This window comes from Pundamilia nyererei, unplaced genomic scaffold, assembly GCF_000239375.1.
Source record: "Pundamilia nyererei isolate P.nyererei 1_Seehausen unplaced genomic scaffold, PunNye1.0 scaffold00142, whole genome shotgun sequence".
Taxonomy (NCBI): Eukaryota; Metazoa; Chordata; class Actinopteri; order Cichliformes; family Cichlidae; genus Pundamilia; species Pundamilia nyererei.
This window is the reverse complement of record NW_005187543.1, coordinates 1,390,768-1,410,048: the sequence shown is the minus strand read 5'-3', so window position 1 is coordinate 1,410,048 and position 19,281 is coordinate 1,390,768. Positions and strand designations below refer to the sequence as shown.

Below are 19,281 nucleotides of genomic sequence, written 5' to 3'. Positions count from 1 at the left end.
TATATACACACATATATATACACACACACACACATACATACACATACTAACTAGAAAACAGAAAACTATAATGAAGTACTAGCCAAGCACACAGTCGAGCTTATGTCTTTGTTATAAATGTGTATCGATGCACCAATGTTTAAGTTGCATGAAATCTTGTAGCTGCCTGTATTGGTGGATAGCATAATTAGTTAAGAAATATAATTAAAAAGCTGCACTCAGTTAAATGCAGTGGACTAGAAAGTACACAGTTTGCTTATGAAATACATTTGAGGGTAAGTGTAAAGTAAAAAACAAACAAACAAAAACTTGTACCATGTACGTCTATAGTTTCAATCTATCACTGGTAGTATACAGGCTATAAATTCATTAGGACAACATTTCCCAGCAACTGACTTTATTTATTATTAAATTTAACTTCACCTGTTAGCGTGCTATATACAAAAACATATCCAAAGAAAGCAACAGTTCATAGAAGTGGACCCATTATGCTTTTCTTCTTTTCTCTCATATATAATTGTTTTATGTTACAATATCAGACACACTAACCAAAACGTTTTGAATAATGAGGTTGATGTACAAAAGAAAAAAAAATTTCACTTTAAGCCCAAAGTTCAGGTTTCAGACACTTTCTACTGCTGACTCAGTAACTGCAGAGTCCCAAACCTCTTCTTGCATTAACATCAGCACAAAAGCTGTAAACTGGGAGCTTCATGAAATCAGTTTACATGGCTGAGCAGCTCTTGTAGGTGTAATGTGTCCATATAGCGTAGGGTAAAGGTGATAAAGAACTGTGCATCATCCAAAGTTACTTTACTAGAGTGCAAAAATCTAAATAATGACCCAGACAAGAGCATAATAGGTCCCCTTTAAAACTTAGAGGGATCGACAGCGGGCTACTTTTCAATACTACCAACCAGAGAGGTCTTGCAACGTCTCCACAGTTTTATTTGGCTAGTTTGGATTAAAAAGGAACTTAAATCTCTACCAACTGAAGCCTCACTGTTCACATTCCTGCTAGGATTGGAGCATCTCTTCCAAAATACACACAATCACAAAGTTTTACAAATGCACACATTTTTTTAAACACACATGCAAGTATTATTCCAATATTGTTAAAATTACCCAGTTCTTAAGACAAGTAATATTCTAATACATGCGCTTATATAAATTCTAGAAAATGCTCAGATACTATACAATATAAAGGCATACCGCACATTAAAAAATGAGTGCCTTTACCAGTTAGTATATGATGACTACAAGGTGTGCACAAAATACCTGCAAATTAAGAAGACAACAAAAAGAGAAAATCCAAGAGATGGCAATGACACTCTTTGGCATTAATATTTGTGCCATTCTGCTGATTCAGAATGCCACTCACATCTCATTAAATCACAGCAAATCAAAAGATGCGCTCATGTTTGCGGTGACACAAGGGAAAAAGAAGGCATGTCAAATGTGTGAGTAAACACACCTTTCAGATTTTCACCTGTTCAGAGTAAAAAAAACAACAAAAAACAGCTTATTCAACAGGGCTTATCAAAATTATTAAGGAAAATTCCATTTAAAAAGGTAGCTCAACACTCAAGAATTATGACCACTATTAAGTGTTTAACCATGAACAGTAATGGTTATTCCCTTTATTACAGTGTAAAAAAACCAAAAAAAAATTGGAATGGTGTTAAGGGTTGTGTGCTCATAAGCAAAGGAAGGTTATTTTCCATTTTAAACCATTGTTGTTACATTTAAACCAACTGCATAAGTAAATTATTATAACATTATAAAATAAAAGAGAAAAAGGAATTTAAAAACCGCAATAAATCCAAATAATGTCACATATTTGGCATATTTATATTTACTTATACATGTCAAGAAAAGGCACTGCTGAAATCTCATCTTTCAATATTTTATCAAATTAAATGATTCAAGCACAAGCGTCAGTATTTTAAATTTTGATCAATATTAAGTGTCTTGAGAAATGAAAAGCAACAGAACTAACTTTAAAATATGACATGTTTAAATTTAAAAGGCACAAGCTACCCTAACTCCACACTTAGAAAACAATGCGAGCAAACTATTTAACTATTAAGGTGTTGTTAGCTGCAGCAGCTTACATAAATTACTTGATGATGAATTATTTTTATTTGCAACGCTTGTTCTATTACTTGAGTTCAGGTCAAGAAATGGTGCACTGGTGAAACCATTTTTACGTCTGAGCACACAATCCTTTTTTTTTTTTTAAACAGCAGAAGAAAGAAAATGTAACAGCAAGAGAGATGAAAACTGTTCTGACATTATAGATAGAAAAAATTAAAGGGAAAGCGAAAAGCACAGAGACCCTTCTATGAAATACCTTTTGGTGCACTGCCGTTTGCATTTACAATGCCGTTATGTAAAGTTTTCATGTCACTGAAAGTATGAAGCTGTAAAAGTGTCCAGATGTTTGCATCCAGTAATGTCCTTTAGATAACAGAAAGTAGATTAAGACGCCTCAGATAGAAAGTTCAAGTTTTGTGTAACAATTAACACTATTAAACACATTTTTATTGTGACATTCCACTTTGATCATCCATGTCCTAAAACACAATCAACTAACACACAGTGTAATCCATAGCTAACCCAGGCAGTTTTATTCTCTAATCCATCTAAAAAAAAAAAGAAATTAAGACACAATTTAAGACACTCTATAGGTACGCCAGCATCTTGTAGGACCCATTAAAATACTCACTAAACACAGTTAGATAGTTTGAGCTCCTACAAGAGTCTGGATGTGCAGAGGGCACAAACACTAGTAGCAGTTAGCCTATGATGCTGCGAGCATGCTGATTAAATGCAGTTTAGACCATCATGCCTCAGTGCTGAGGCAATGCAAAGATCTTAACTGAGGCCAGAGAAAAAGCTGCCACATCAGCAAACAAGTTTCTATTTGTAAACCTGCAGTTTCAGTCATTTGAGTAACTCATAGGCACCTCCCCTTATTAAAGCCTAAGTGATCTTACTATACAGACACACACTGCATAAGAGCAATACACTCACTCGACAACTCACAGCTCAGCCTCGTCTGCCTTTAGCCTGTACCGATTTGTTCCCGTTGTGCCTTTCCTGATGCGTTTTCTGGTTTTCAAGAACAACATGGACACAGGCTCTGCAGGATTTTAGTGCGGTGCATTTTTTTTTTTTTTAATCGTACATAATTTTGCCCTTCGCTTGTCACGTATTGTGATGTTTTACACATTGTTGCTTTTCTTTTTAATAAAAAGGCAAAACTATCATAGCAAAACATAGTTTAAAAAGTAAACCTGTAACAAAAGCAAAGCTTTTCTTCCCAAAAAGCTTTCTAATTTACAATTTTCCCTTTATGTTGTTATTCCCTTATTTATAAAGGCTTAGTCTACATAATATTCTACTCTAAAGGCACTTAAAAAGACATATGAAAGAAATAATCAAGATTAAAGGTTTAAAGATAATCAAATAAGTTAATGGCAGATAATGGGATCTGCGACAGGCAAGAGAAGGTCCAGAGTCAGCTGTCACATTTTCCCTTTTCTTGTGCGTTACTGCCTAAGACCATCTTTGTGGTCCACCCTCCACTCTTGATAACATCAGCCAACCGTGAGCCGTTTTCACACATGTATCCCACCAGAACATGTACAATTGTCCCTTCTCACATGCTGCAGGTGATAGTCCACTTCACGCTGCTGGAAATACTCCTTTTGGTTTAGATGAAGGTGCTGCTTTCTTAGCATGTGCAAGAAGCAGGACACATAACGTCCATCCTTTGCCACGAATTCTCAGGATAAGTGCCTTTTCTATCTTTACACAGGCCCAACTGGACATTGCCTACACTTTGTGCTATAAGGAGCTTACTGTGGAAAGCCAATTTGAAGTCTGATCAAATGTTTGTGCTCCTATATGCAGCTCAATTGGGTAATGTCTAGTAAAAATTATGTACTGCAGTGCATGTGTGAAAATGGCTATATTGTCACAAACACACACAAAAAAAAACAACTTGCTTCTTGGCTGGTGAGGCGAGAGCTTGGGGTCTTTTCACATCCTCCATCGCCAACTGAAGTAGGACCAAATGTACAGTGATTCTACACATGCCAGCTGGAAGGAATGAGAGCTTAAAGGGTAGAGGATTGATGATGAAAGCGGCACACTTGACGATTTCTAGAGTCTGGTTAACTCGCCAACATTACCGCCAGTTTCATCCTCGTAATTGTCCTTCTTGATATCCTTCAGGGGATTTGTTGACCTTTGGGATGTATCCTGCTGGGCTGAGATGATAAGTTGTTTGTTTTCTGACAAAGAAGGGGGTCCTTCAAGATTGGTTACATGTACAGATGTCAGGCCAGTGTGAGACTTTGATCGCCTGGCAGCAGAAGTTTCTGCAGTGGGACGTCTTTCACGGCTATCTACCTCTTTCACGTGAGTAAGCCCTGTCGTACTAGGGGAACCAGTGCTGGCACTGGGTACCATAGTATTAGTACTGCTTGCAGTGGTGCTGGTTGCAGGGACCATGCTTGCAATTTCGTCAGTGGGTGAGCGCCCGATGCTGCCATCCACCTGTGCTCGGATCTCTGGAGAGACTGAGAGCTGGTACTGAGGCACCGGGCCACTATCGCTGCTTTTAGGATAAAGGAAGGTCTTCATCTGACCTTTGCCCTTGACATTAACTGTGCCGCGATAATCAAACTCGTAATCCATGCCGCTAAGAACACAGTAACTCTCTTCGCTGACCTGGACACGACACTCCACGCCTGTGGTATCCATGCGGCTGGCAATGTTGACCGTGTCGCCCCAGATATCATAAAGAAGCTTGGTGGTGCCAATTACGCCTGCTGTTAGAGGCCCGTGATTAAATCCAATACGAAGCTTAAAGCCAAACCCTAACATGTTCTTGTTAAAGTCATCCACCACACGCATCATTTCAAGGGCAAATTCAAAAAGAGCTCGGAGGTGGGCGTGAGGATGTGCTGCATCTGCACACTGCTGAGCGTTGAGTCCTGCTGCCGCCATGTAAGTGGCACCAATGGTCTTGATCTTTTCTATATTAGCAAAGACGGGCTTCCGTAGGAGCTCATCAAAGTCTCCAATCAGCTCGTTGAGGACACGATAGCACTCCTTACCTCCTTCATAGCTTTCTTCATAAAATTCACTAAAGTTAACAATACTGGCAAATATTACACCCACATTGTCATGGTTCTTGGAGTAGCTCTGGGTAACCTTGAGCTGCTCGGCCACATGTATGGGAATGATATTGCGTAGCAGCCAGTCGGCCTGGTCCCTCATGTTCTGGATCTTGATGCGGTGTTGATCAGCTTCCACATTGCCATGGTAATGCAGGCGGTAACTGACCTCAAATTCACGGTTAAGAAACCAGACCAAGAGAAGGAGGAGGAAAAAGGCCACACAGGCCTCACGGCCCAGAAGGTCCTGTGGGTGGGTCTGTGGGTCAAGTTCCAGTGGGCTGTCAGACATGACAATGGAGGTGTTGCTGTTGCTGCTGCTGTTGTTCTGGCCATCAGACCTGGTTGAGAAAGAGAAGAAAGAGAAAAAAGAGAAGAAAGAGGGAAAGGAAAGTTTAGAATAATTTAAGAAATAGTGCAGCTGTTACGATTACAAATAACCAAATGCAGCATTTGCTATAAACTCAATGCATCTCACCAAAATCAAACTGCCATCGCTCAGAATAGAAAGTCAGAACACCTCAGTGGCAGAGAGCCTAGAGTTGGCTGGTGTCCTTATTTCACCCATTCAATCTCAGTTCACTATCACTATCTGTTGAAGGCATAGTGTGTTTTGTCTTGTTTTATCTTTAATTTTATTTGATAGTGAGAGACAAATGTAGGAAGTAGGCAGGAAGCTGACATGGATTAAAGAGCTTGGTTGGAATAATAACCGAGCCCATTCAGTTGAGGCTTTTTGTCCAGTTTTAATGTGAAATGAGAAGTGAGAAATAATGCACTTCAAAACATCAACAATAATCATACTTACCAGAAAAACAGACTCTTAGTGACACTGAAAGAGAAAAAGCAGAAGCAACATTAATTCATGAAATAAGAACATCAAAAATGATTTCAATTCACGGACATTATACTTGTTCATAGCATGAAATGGCACGCAACTGTAAAGCGGAAAGAATTCATTCGTTTTTATGTTTGTCATTGATGCCTCAAAAGTTTTGAGGCAGAGATTTTTGCGACTGACCCTGTTATGTATGTATTTCCAAGAGTTCGTTTTTCAGGGTGCAAAATATAGGGAGGAGAACATTTAAATCAAACATGCAAACCGATTTACTAATGTTTAAGACACACAGTTTACTGTTAATTGCATCGATATTTAATTTTTGCGCTTGATATCGAAATGAACCTGACCACATTTAGAAAACAGCACGACTTTTGTAAATCACTGTAAAACTAACAAATTCTTCTTGTGGCAACTATTTGGGGATTGCGCTCACACCCTATTTTGCAAGTTGAGTTAAAGAAGGGTGCTAAATACAATGTGAGAGTTTATTGAAGTGGCAACCAGATGTCGAAAGACACCATTTCAGCCCCATTTGCAGTGAGCAATCGAGTTAGGCAAAGAAAAATGTTGTCCCAGTTTGTTTAATCTTTGTGATGATGACTGTAAAAACTGGGTGCAGGGTTGGCAATTTGCTAGTCAATCATATTATCTATGGAGATGGTCTTGTGCTCTTTAGTCCTAGTGGTGCTGGTCTAGAGCAGCTCCTTCACATGTTATGTTATGTTGTGGAACATGACATCAGATGTAATGCCTGCAAGTGCACTGTCATGATTTGTAAACCAAAGAGGGCAAACACCAAAGATTTCCAGAGTTTAAACCATCAGATAATATAAGGTCAGGTATGTTGGATATCTTATTAAAGATCAAATGACAGACAATGACATTTATAGGGAATGTCTGATGATGTATGCACAAGTGAACATCCTCTTATGTAAATTTAATGCATGTACAGACTTTAAGGCACATCTGTAGGTGAATTCCAGGAAAGCAAGTTTACGGAAACTTCATGTAGCGTATAATGACGCCATGAGCTTATTATCGAAGAGACCAAGATTGTTAAGTGCAAGTGAGATGTATGTGTTTCTATGGATTATGAATGAGAAATAAACAAAAGCTGACTGAATGGACCTCCCTCCTTGAAATTTTCATCATCACATTATCCTTTATAATTAAGTGAACTGACCAAATGACCATGCCAAAAAATACTGCATGGGTTGTAAAGAGCAAAACTATTACTTCCTTTTATTGATGTCTCCGCAGTAAAATAAATGCATCTCATACCTGCAGGGGGAGCTGAAGAGCAAAGCCAGCAGTGCCAGTCCCACCAGTGTTGCTAGTGTTGAGCGCATCCAGTAGCTGAGCTGGCAGAAGTTACAATACTGAATAATAGCTATGATGACAGCACAGCAGATGAACATGGTAAACTAGGAAAACAAGAGACAGAACACAATATCAGTCAAAAAGGTGTAGATCATACTGTAAACAATACTAACTACAATACTTCTTACATACTGCATACAGCAGTTAAAGACATAATTAACGATGAAGTAAGACAAGCAGAACTTGATCAAACAACAGTAGCAGTATTTAATACTCTAAAGATCCCTTTTTAAAAGCATAAAATAAACATGAAATTTTAGTTCACCTGAATGGAGTGATGCATGTCACAAGCGACATGGGAGAATACTGCCACAGCAGGCAGGGACACCAGGACAGCTCCTATAAAGTGGCGTGCTATCCAGCCTGACATGGCCGTCATCAGCACTCGAGTGCAGGTCAGCACACTGTCCAGATAAAAAGCCATGCTGGAGAGAAAAGAAACCCAGAAAATGATGACTGATACAGATGACATGTGAGAGATTTTATAGTTTTATGTGTTCTCATGTGATCCCAGCTTGACTAATAAACTGGCTGCAGATATAATTATTAAAGGGCTGATTTATATATGATATAGATGGAAACATTTCCTCTCTCTTTTTGTTTTAGGGTCTATACATTTTCTTTCTGCACAGATTTTACCTGTAAGTCCAATATTAACCATGCCAACATTTTTTTCTTCTGTCTCTCCTCCTGGTCATCTTTTAAATATACTTTGAGGTGAGCAAAGCACCCACTCAATTCTTGCGTTAGACAGTTCCTCTAGCCTCTGATTAAAAGTTCCAACAATCAGCTTGGGACTTAGCCCTCAGATGGGTTGTACACAGCTTGAAGATAAGAGTACCACTGTCTCTACTATCTCTTCCCTCTTAAAAAGAACAAGGAAATGATAAGGACCATCCATCCATTCTCCTCCACTTATCCTTATCAGGGTCAAGGGGGAAAGAGGTAGGGTACAGCATTGACAGGCCACCAGTCTCGTGCAGGGCCAACAACCTATAATGCCCCAATGATAAGGTATTACAGAAAATCCAAGCGTACCAAGAATTCTTCTCTCAACATACTTGAGAAAGAAGTAGAGATGATGTGTGCACATCTAGGCTGCCCTCACCTGGACCACACACCTCTCCTGCCAAGTCGGGAAGGCCCATAAGAGGCGTTAGTCTGTTGGGATCTTAGAGCATACTCACCTCTCTCATCCCCTGATGGCCAAACTTCTATCAGTCAACAAGTGTGGTGAGGACTACAACAGCTGGTGAGGGTGGTAGGGTGTGCTTACAGTACCATACGACTACTATCATGTTGCGCTATTATTTCTGTATGTACTATCTCACTGTGTTTATCTGTTCATTTCCATATTTCTTGTCTATTTTTATACTGCTGCCCCGCCTAGAGCTGCTCAAAGTTTTGGTTTTTATTAACAGGGAATATAAATCTATTCTATTCTTTGTATTGCACTCCTAATTTAATAAAATATGTTCAAGACTTTCTGATAATGTCTGACTGGCTTGAGCCTCTCCTGCATTCAGTATCTCACCGTATGGCAATCAGCAGAGCCAGGACCTCCAAAATTGTGGCTACAGCTGTGAGAATGAGTGCCAGTGTGGATGGGTTCTGCTGGGTAACAAGCGGTTGAAGGAAACAGGCCAATGAAAGAGCCAGAAATACTAAACAGCACAGGAGCATGTCCAGGAAAGAACTGAATGTTGGGCTGGCAAATGTCTGCACCGCTGCTTGGGTCTCGACCTGGGAGGATGGGAAAAGAGGAAACAGAGGGCAGGAAAGAAAAAAAAGAAAGAGTATAATCGTAAAAATATGCTTATTAAGGTAGCGTGAATATTAAGCATATTAAGAATGAGGTGTTAGAGGAAATCTGTCTTAATACTGGTGGTATATTAGGAAATTTAACCACAGAGCAACTACAAAAAAAAGCTGGATCCCCCTTGAATAAAATGAAAAAAAGAAATAAAAATTAATGTTACAAATTTAACAAGCTTCAATAAATCTTATTTGTGATTAGTTACATATTATTTGTTAATGAGACTGTAGCAACAGCAGCAGCCATGTCCTTAAGATGCACTTCTGATGATACTCCAGCAGAGGACATCACAACCTAAAACTAAACTGCTTCTAAGGTCCTGCAGTGATTTCCCTTTGCCGCAGTCTTGAGCGGTCTGGTCATAACGCAGCACTATCGGGCTACCAGACACAGACAAAGAGGAAAACTTGAACAAGCTAAGATAAATATATAGAAATTCAAGCAAGCATACTATGCGTGCTTATCTGAATGACTCTCAGATCTTAGCTAGACCAAAGGTAACTATGTTAGGCAAGATTTCATCACACACAAACACCTACCTCCTCCTGGTAGCTTATCCGGTACGCAGACTCCAGGCTCTTCTCCAGGAAGGTGAGGCTCAGCTTGTTTATTGGAGGTTTGTAAAAATAGTCCTTCATGAGACTGCAAGAGACACACAAAGTTACATTTTACAAGTACTTTCAGCCATTTTCACACATTCACTGGAACCCTCAGCATTTTGTAGACAATGGAGGTGCACGTGAGAGCACAAATGTGAAATTCAGACATTGCTTTACAAATAAGATGTTAATGTTAAAGAAAAAAACATATGTTCACAGCCTTCCCACAAATGTATCGTTAACTAAAGCAACTATAAACGCTGCTAAAATGTATTAATTGTTCAATTATTGCTTTTCAATCTCTCCTAACCAACTTTATAATGAATTCATCCAAGCCATCAGTGTGTTTATTAGACCCCATTCATAGAAGGCTGTTCAAAGAAGTCTTACCATTAAGTGCTCTATTTATTTTTACTAACTGGCTACCCACCAGAGGCCTTTAACTTTGCTTAAAAGTTGATCCAATTAGATTTCCAATATTCATATTATTTAAAAGATTCTCAAAAAGAATGTTGTAAATCAGTTATGTGATCATTTGCAGAGGAATGGTTAAATGGAATGGATACAGTCTTGAATTCACCATGGCACCGAAAAAGCACTAGTAAAGGTTACTAATGACCTTCTTAAAGTCTATGACTGTGGACATTGCTGTGTGTTTGTCCTCTTAGACTTCAGTGTTGCATTAAATACTGTTGATGACGTTGAACATTTTATGACTTAAACTAGAACGCAGCACTGGCATTAAAGGAAATGCTCTGCACTGGTTTGAATTATATTTATCTGATTGGAGTCTATCAGGAGCCAACACTACTCCTCTTTTATACTCTCTACATTGGCTCTTAATAGATTGTGTTTTATTATATCCTTTTTGGCTATTATGGCACTTAGTGTTCTTATTTATTTTAGTCATTTTGTGTATAACACTTTGTGACAGTCTATGAAAAGTGCCTAATAGATCAGCTTTACTTGTTTGTTTAACTTTACTTCTAAAAGCTCCCTGAAAAATGTTCTGCTTATCCAGAAGATCATATTCTCGCATATTTCCAGATTCCTTTCATTGGCTTCCTCTACACACAAACCTTGAATATACAGGCCACATCATGTCTTAAAGACCTCACAGTACTATGTTACCACAATGTGAGCACTTAACTATTAGACTTTAGCTTTCAGGCCCTCGTCTGTGGAACCAGCTCACAGTTTGGATTCAGGAGACAGACACTGTCTCTACTTTTAAGGCTAAAAACTTTCCTTTTTGATAAAGCATATCGTTTGGGCTGGTTCATGTGGGCCTGAAGCCTCCCTTAATTATGTTGCTAAAGACTCAGTGTGCTGAGAGGCTTCCCATGATGCACTGACCATTTCTTCTTCATTTCGGTGCCCATGTATTTATACAGTACGCCACTACTGCATATTATTAATGCTGGATTACCTATCTTCTTTGATAACATCTACAAAGTGAGCATCACTCCTCTCCCTGAAGTTCTTGGATCGCAGAGGTAAGAGCGCTGAATGATCCATCCCCATGGCTCCTCCGCTCCATGTCTTCTTCTCCTTCTCCTGCAGCATCTCACACAGTGACGTCTGGCTGTTGGTCAAAGCTTCTAATCGAGGACTAAGCAACCCGTTTAAAGCCTTGGGGTTGCAGCCTGCAGAAATCACTGGGGAGCACTTCAAATTTGAGGCATCCTGAGGTGAAGAGGTGAAAGAGGTACTCGACTTTACAAAGAAGAACGTGTGATGTGGCTGTGGAAATGGGTCAGAAATAGTATGAAGGAGTCTGAATAGGAAATATGAAAGTTACAGGCTGTGCTTCAGCTGCACCAATTTAAATGGTTGTCTCTGTGGCACAGTTCATCTGGGACCCATAGAGTTCTACTTCTTTGAACTATTTTTGAGACCTTTTTTAGCTGCCGGGTATGTGTAAATGAAATATCTCTATGTGCCCATATTTGCTAGAACCATAATGACAAAAAGTAGACTAGACTATGAGTCTTTCCAAATGTGAAAGTCAGACAAATAACATTTTGACTGTTTAATATTGTTTTCTCTGTTTTGTTAAGGTGGTATCAACTAGCTAACCTTGCCACTGTTGGTCTTGTGGTCATCATGGCAGCCATTGTGCACCATGCCTTCTTCCAGGACCTGATCCTCCCCTGCTATCAGTGCCACGCTGCAGGAAAGACAGGGGGACTGTGGGGTGATTAGACGGGTGACACAGAAGGAAAGGGAGTAGAGAAGAAAGGAAGAGAATTCATGAAGTAAGTGACGCAGATCAAGCAGAGCATACGAGCTGATAAAAATACAACAAGATACGTCGGTGTGATGCAGCTTTGCTGTGAGGGCAAAAGAGCTGAAATGTGCCATTAAAAGGCAAAGCAGGAACGCTAACATGTTTTTAATTAATCTAACAAACTCTGAAACACTTATGATAGTATGTTTCAATGTTTAAAAAACAGTGATGGCAATAAAAGAGTTAACAAGTTGTGTGTAGGAGGTCTGCACTGTCTCAAGGTCTTTATTTTCAGGCGAGTGTGTCTGCGAGAGCGAGAGATCTGTGTGATACTTGTTGTGCTATGACTGACCATGACACAGAGAAGCACAAGGTGCCATAAAGTAGTACTGTGTAGCTTAAACAATGTAAATACAAAGAGATGGCAAATAATGTACACCTACTTGTCACATTAAAAACATGGAAACATTTGTGATTACGCCTGCCGTTCAGGTTTCATCCTTTCACCTGCTCACAGTTATTAAGCTTTTTTTTAATAAGATGTCTTATCCTTCAGTGTGAGACTCATCCAGATTTGTGTGAGAGCTACGCTGAAGATGAAAAGCTGCAAATGAAGAAGTGATCAGTGGTAGGCAGACAGGTTTTGGCAGTACTTCCAAGGTCCCCTCTGCTTGAGTTAACTCATTTCCATACTGGGATGAGAAGCCAACCCCACCTTCCAGCCCTACCTCTTCTATCACTCACATGCCTTCCTTTTTTCTCTACTGCACCTTCACTCTCCACCTGTCCGGGTAGAGATAAAAGAGCTGTGCAGAGATCGCGGGGTGCAAACAGATGATTAATTTGGGTGAATTTATGCTACAGCAGTAAAGGTTTTTGAGGCTAATTAATAAAAAAAAATGATGTGTTAAGGGTTTTGCTGAGTATGTTATGGTGGTACAATTTTGGCAAATGTGAAAATTTCCCTTCAAGGCAGAAATAAGGAGAAGATCGGCGATGGACACACAGGTAGGTCCATAAGCGTGTGGACAATGACACAGTTCTCATAGTCTTGCCTCTGTACACCACCATAGGGGATTTTAAATAAAGGACCAAGACTTTCAGTTTTAATTTAAGGCGTTTAACAAAAGTACCGAATTAACTGTTCAGGAATTACAGCCATTTTTATACGCAGTCAGACAAACTAAAATTATTATGAATATAAAGATTGTTCTAATATTTGGATGAAAATCCTTTGCGGTCAATGACTGCCTGAGGTCTACAATACATGCTGTTTTTTTTCCCTTGAGATGCTCTGCCAGGCTTTTACTGCTGCTTGTTTATGTGTCTCTCTGTATTCAGTTTTGTCCTCAGTAACTGAAAAGCAAGCTCTACTGGGCCAAGCTCAGATGACTGTCTTGGCCATTAAAGAATATCCAATTCTTCAGAATTCTCCAGAATATCCAACACCTTCTCGAACCACCTGCCTGCTCACCCTCCTGTCAATTAGATTTTTTTCCCCAACACCTAACCAGTGGCTCACCCCACTGCTCGTTCCGCGCCCATCCCAAGTAAGCAACTCTGAAACATTCACTTAGCTCATTACTCTGGTGCTCGCCCATGCCTTAGACTGGAAGTAACTCTCATCTCTTCTCTCCTAGTTGAGTTGCTGTTCTGAGTTACCAGAGACTCTTTCCAGCACTTATCCCTGTGAAAAAAACTTTCCAGTGCAATAAACTCTGAACTGTGAGCTGTTGTCTCCCGGGTGTTGCTTTAGAGTCTATTTCACAGTTACACATTTCATCACTCATTAATCTTGGTTTCATCTGTCCAAAGAAGGTGTCTTTGAATACAGACTTTGACAATGATATGATTTTTTAACAGTATTTTTCCTAACCATGGCATTAATTCTATCTTTACTTCAATTGTCTTGTGTGGTCTTTCAGGACTTTTTGGTGTTGCTGAGCTGGTCAGTGCATTCAGTGTTTTTAACAACGCATCAGATTGTTGAATTGTCCATTGAATTTTTCTCTCTCTCTTCTCATTTTGGTTTTCAGCCCAATGATGGTCCTCCTTCGCTTTCATCTGCATCTCTTCAGACCTCATATGGAGTGTCAGTTAACAGCTAAATGAAATCTCAACACTTAGAATCAGATTGAGATATTAAATCTGCTTTGTCTGTTTGTTGGGACGGGTCTCACTTGGCCATGAAACAATTATCCAAACGTCCTCTGAAAAAAGGGGAACTATGTATAAAAATGGCTACGTTTGTTAAACCTCATGAATTAAAGCTGGGGAGTCTGCATCTCGTCACACTTCGCTTGTTTAATTTTTTTTAATCCACTGTGGGGTTGCACAAAGTCAAAAATGACCAAACTTGTGTCACCAGCCAAATACTTATGAACTGTATGTGATCAGCACTATAATGCTGCCTGCATTTTTGCTGCATAACTAATATGATTAGACAATATCTCTGTGTTTTTTGTTTAGATTCATACTCTTTAGAATTTAATATGCACTGAGGTGCCATGCAAACAGAAGCATATTTTATACAAGTGCACCAAATATGAAGCGGTAAATTAACAAAGATGCTCAAGGTTAAGCTTATGTAAAAAATATGGATGTTTTGCATGGTGTGGATCAAAGCAATTCTGTTTTTTAGCTCCTTTAACACAAGACAATAGAAAGCTCAATGCATGCAAAAAGAAAAATGAAAATATTTATCAAAGCTCCTGATACGCCCACACAAAAACACAGAGCAACGATGAACATCGAAGAGATTGTGACAGAACATAGAGCTCAGTGTTCTTCCTCAGGTGATATAGCTGTACAATGATAGATGAGCCCAAGAAAATATACTTATATATTTAACTACAAAGCTGATTCCCTTAGAGACAGCAACTTACCTTGGCTCTGTCTTGGGGAAGGGTGCAGGCCGAAGGGGCTCCATCAGGCGTGTGCACTCTGGACGTGGGACAGCAAGGATCTGCTTGCTCCGTCCCAGCTAATCCTATTTGGGAACAGGTACAGACGGAATGAGCCTCCATCTTCCTGCCAGAAATCAGATAGGTCTTTAGGCCTGAAGAGAGAAATGGAAACAAATAAAGAGAGGATGTCACTGACAGATCAGTTCTTATTCCCAGATCTAACTGGAAAAGGCCTGAGTTGGGTTTAGTTGTTCTTTTGTGGATAAAAGTATAGGCAGTTGCGGAGTTGTTTTAGGAGTCAGCAGAGGGTTTGTGGCCAGAATAAATCCCCACAGAGAATTATGCAAAGTTGGAAAGTTCAAGTTTGCAGACTTGATCCTTTTTTGTTTCCCTACACGTTTACAAAACTTTATCATCATTTTTTTATGCATTTGTGCAGGTCTTTGCATTTCTGTCATTTCAATACACACAGTGTGAAAAAGACTAGCACTTTGATACCAAGTGACATCATCAGAGGCTGAAAAAGTTTAGTTCTTTTACCAAAACTAGAAAAAAACCCCAAATAAACCAAAAAGAAACATTTGAGACCTAAACTAGTGGGTCACAATGTAATGGTTAATGTCCCAATGCTATATCTATCATTTCCAGTTGATATATACAAACAAGTAAAACTTCTTTCAAGAGTCCCATTTCCTGCCCACAATCATGTCTTCTTCATGTGAAAACAGCATTTTACGTTTTAATATTTATCTAATATTTAAATGTTTTTGATGATCTGAAACATTTAAGTGTGACAAACATAAAAAAAATAGGAAATCAGGGAGGGGGCAAACACTTTTTCACACCACTGAATTTCTCAACAATTCCCCCATAGCCCGAGGAAGGATTTCCGTATAGCAATTTCTGAATTAATTCCATTTCTCCTTCTTGATCTTCACCTTCTCCATAATGAGAAATGTAATCTTTCATATATGCGTAATATGGGTGCATGTGCATGTAAGTGTGGGTGTTCATGTATTCCTTTCCGCTGACCATGAAACAGCCAAATATTTGAACACCTGCTTCCTCCTGCCTCTATCAACATGTCCATTTCCATTACTCCTGCAAGTTATGTGTATTTGTATGCAACTCTTTGCTGTTGTGACACGTCATAGCCACACTAACAGGTTATCTGTGTTTGTCAGCAGCATAGGTTAGTACCTGCAACTGTGTGCTTAGCCACATAATTTAACTGTCAGTGAAGCTGCAGCCTCAGGCTCTGAGCATTGTATGCACTAAGTACTTCAGACAGGCCTGCCACTGGCTCTGCTAAGCCACCCTGGGGCTCCACTCTCTGACACACACACACACACACACAAACCACACGTATGCCACAAGGGAACAAAGTCTTAGTTTAAGATGAACACACGAATTAAGAAGCAAGACACAAAAATAAGAATGCATACAAAAAGATCGATGTACCGTTTATGAGACACTCACAAAAACAGCATCGCTAAACGCCTACACACTTAGTAAAACACACGTACACAAAGCAAGCAGAAGTATAGATGGATGACTTCACTGTAGCTGGGTGGATAGTCAGGTGGATGAGATTCAAGGACGGGAAATGAAAGCGGTAAACAGCAGTTACAATGAACCATTTCCCCGCATCAGTGATGCAGAATGGCACAGCAGATGAGGAGAGGCAGCAGGAAACTGAGGAGAGCTTTTGACTGCCTCCGAAAATGAAAATGTGCGAGAATGAGTGTGTGAGAGTGACTGTGTGTCAAAGACAGATCCAGAGACACAAACACACACACACACACACCACTCGCACGCAGCATGACTGATTTCATTAGTTTGCTAATCAAATCCTACCCTGCCTCCCATTATGACACACCGTCTTCTGCTTCTGCTGATGGGTCAACTAGGTTATTTTCCCCTTCTCTTTCTGCTTCTCCTGTCTTCTTTTATCCTTTCTCATCAGTATCTCTGAAGCAGAAATGAGTTCCAGTGACATGCAGTGTTCTCACAACTTCCGCAAGTCATCCTGGAGTGACGCAGGTAAAGTAGAAGATGCCTGAAATGACTTTGAGTGGAGAAATGTGGTGTAATTGTTGCCTCGCCTTTTTATTGACATTTTCACAACCCAGATCGGGAGCCTTTGAGTTAGAGAGAGTGCCAGATTTTCATTATTTATTAATATATTTATACTCTCAATTAATGCAAATCGCGCAGTAAAAGCAAAGGCGCCCGCTGAGTAATAATAAAACTGCATATTATGGGAACCAACCCAAATTCATCTTAACAGAAATCCCTGGACCATTTAGCCTCTATTCCCAAATACTGTGAAAGCTTATTAAAAATAATGAGGTATGTCAAGACAGAAAATGTGTGTAGCAACAAATTACTAGACCGAAAAGATAAAAGGCAGAGAGAGCAGGTTTGCCAGTGCAAAGAATATCGATCCATTATCACTCCACTTCAGAAAAGTCAGGGTGACACATATTTTTCTTTCTGTGCTAGAGCAGATGGTCTGTTAGTTTAGAAATTTAAAGAAGAGGTGATGCAACACAGAGGCAAACATGCTCCTATCCCGACACTGTTAAATGTGTTTCTAGCAAATTGTCATGGCTGTGTGCAGGCAGGCAGAGAGGAAGGACACAAAATGCAGGACTCTCGGAGGCAAAAATGAACTCGGAATAAACTGCTTTATTGCAGGCTGCTGATAGAACGGAAGACTAACTAAACTGGGAAATATAAACTAACAAGCAAGCAAAACAGGTAGCAGAACACACAGCGCAAGGGTGAGTAGATATTTACGACGCAACAGAGAACAAAGGAATCACAGGGCTTATATACACGGGGATAATCAGGGAATGGAAAACATGAGGGAGACACAGCTGGGAGGGATTGGGAACGATCATGGCTCAAGAGTTGGGAGTTCGTCTTGTAATCGGAAGGTTGCCGGTTCGAGCCCCGGCTCCGACAGTCTCAGTCCCAAGGACACTTGTCCCTTGGGCAAGACACTTCACCCGTTGCCTACTGGTGGTGGTCAGAGGGCCCAGTGGCGCCAGTGTCTGGCAGCCTCGCCTCTGTCAGTGCGCCCCAGGGTGGCTGTGGTTACAATGTAGCTTGCCATCACCAGCGTGTGAATGTGTGTGTGAATGGGTGGATGATTGTGTATAGTGTAAAGCGCTTTGGGGTCCTTAGGACCAAGTAAAGCGCTATACAAATACAGACAGACCATTTAACGAGACAGGAAGCAGGTAAAACTGAACACACCGACACCAGACACGGACCTTCAAAGTAAAACAGGAAGCAAGAAACAATTTACAAAGATGCAGACCGACACTGAACTAAACCTAGAATAATAATCAATAATATAGAAATATACCAAAATATAAGAAACTGACTAAGCTGGGTCAAAATGACCCAGAACCGTGACACAAATTCAAATATTTGTTTGTTTTAATAGGATAAAATGTTTCAGTTTTGATATGGCTAAGTTGTCTCTTTACCATTTTCAATTTAAGCCTCTATTTTTTTTTAATATTTTGCTTCCCAGGAGCCAGACTTACTTTTAATTTTAAATGTAATTTTAAAAAAAATGGTCTATAGCAATAGTTCCTTGGACTGCTTTTTCACTCGTTTTCACTCCAGTCTTTGAACCATTTTCAGAGGAATGTTTTTTGGTTTGTTAAGCCACTTAACCCTGACCTCTGAAATATTCAAGCATAAAAAAGGGACCTAGCTAAAGAGGATGAACCAGTGTTGTGTTTAAATATGACAGATAACGTAGCAAATCTTTAGGCACTTTGCTACTAACAGCCTGACACAAAAATATCTTTTGTGAATATATTTTTGCCACAACAACATGATTCCCAAAGGATCATTAATAGAAATACAAGAGAAAGAGTTGAAAAGAAAAAAAGGCTGAGGTATGCCAAATTACAAAAGTCCTGGACTGAAAATCGGTGACAACAGGTCTGATGGGGTGATGAACCCAGAATAAATGAATAAATAAATGAATGTCTTTAAAGGAGCCTGGAGAACTATTCCTGAAGACTGCTTAAAGAAATTAGAAGAAAGCTGCCTAAGTGAGTTCAGGCTGTGTTGAAGAATAAAGGTGCTTGTATCAAATATTGACTTTCAAGGTCATTAGAATTGTACAAACCAACTCACACCTTCGATCAGCCAAAAGAGAAGAGGAGCAAGATGAACAAACTGCCCAGGCTGGCAAAGTTTCCAAGTATGTTATCAGTGTGGTCACATGAGATTTTATGCAGCTTTGTGTGCCTGCTCCTGACCACTTGAGGACAATCTGTCATCTAACCTTGT

General features: G+C 39.8%; 1 protein-coding gene across 1 annotated transcript in view; it reads right to left on the bottom strand.

Moving 5' to 3' along the window:
- Window positions 1–380: 380 nt before the first annotated feature.
- The window catches only part of adcy9 (adenylate cyclase 9), a 41,263-nt gene continuing 22,362 nt past the window's right edge, over window positions 381–19,281 (bottom strand). The window contains exons 2-10 of the mRNA XM_005744372.1: window positions 14,941–15,113; window positions 11,905–12,015; window positions 11,255–11,511; window positions 9,766–9,868; window positions 8,945–9,153; window positions 7,676–7,835; window positions 7,312–7,454; window positions 5,998–6,021; window positions 381–5,530 (exon numbers count right to left, since the gene is read on the bottom strand). Of these exons, the coding sequence (XP_005744429.1) occupies window positions 4,171–5,530; window positions 5,998–6,021; window positions 7,312–7,454; window positions 7,676–7,835; window positions 8,945–9,153; window positions 9,766–9,868; window positions 11,255–11,511; window positions 11,905–12,015; window positions 14,941–15,113 (2,540 nt within the window). The 3' untranslated portion in view covers window positions 381–4,170. The remainder of the gene's footprint in view (window positions 5,531–5,997; window positions 6,022–7,311; window positions 7,455–7,675; window positions 7,836–8,944; window positions 9,154–9,765; window positions 9,869–11,254; window positions 11,512–11,904; window positions 12,016–14,940; window positions 15,114–19,281) is intronic.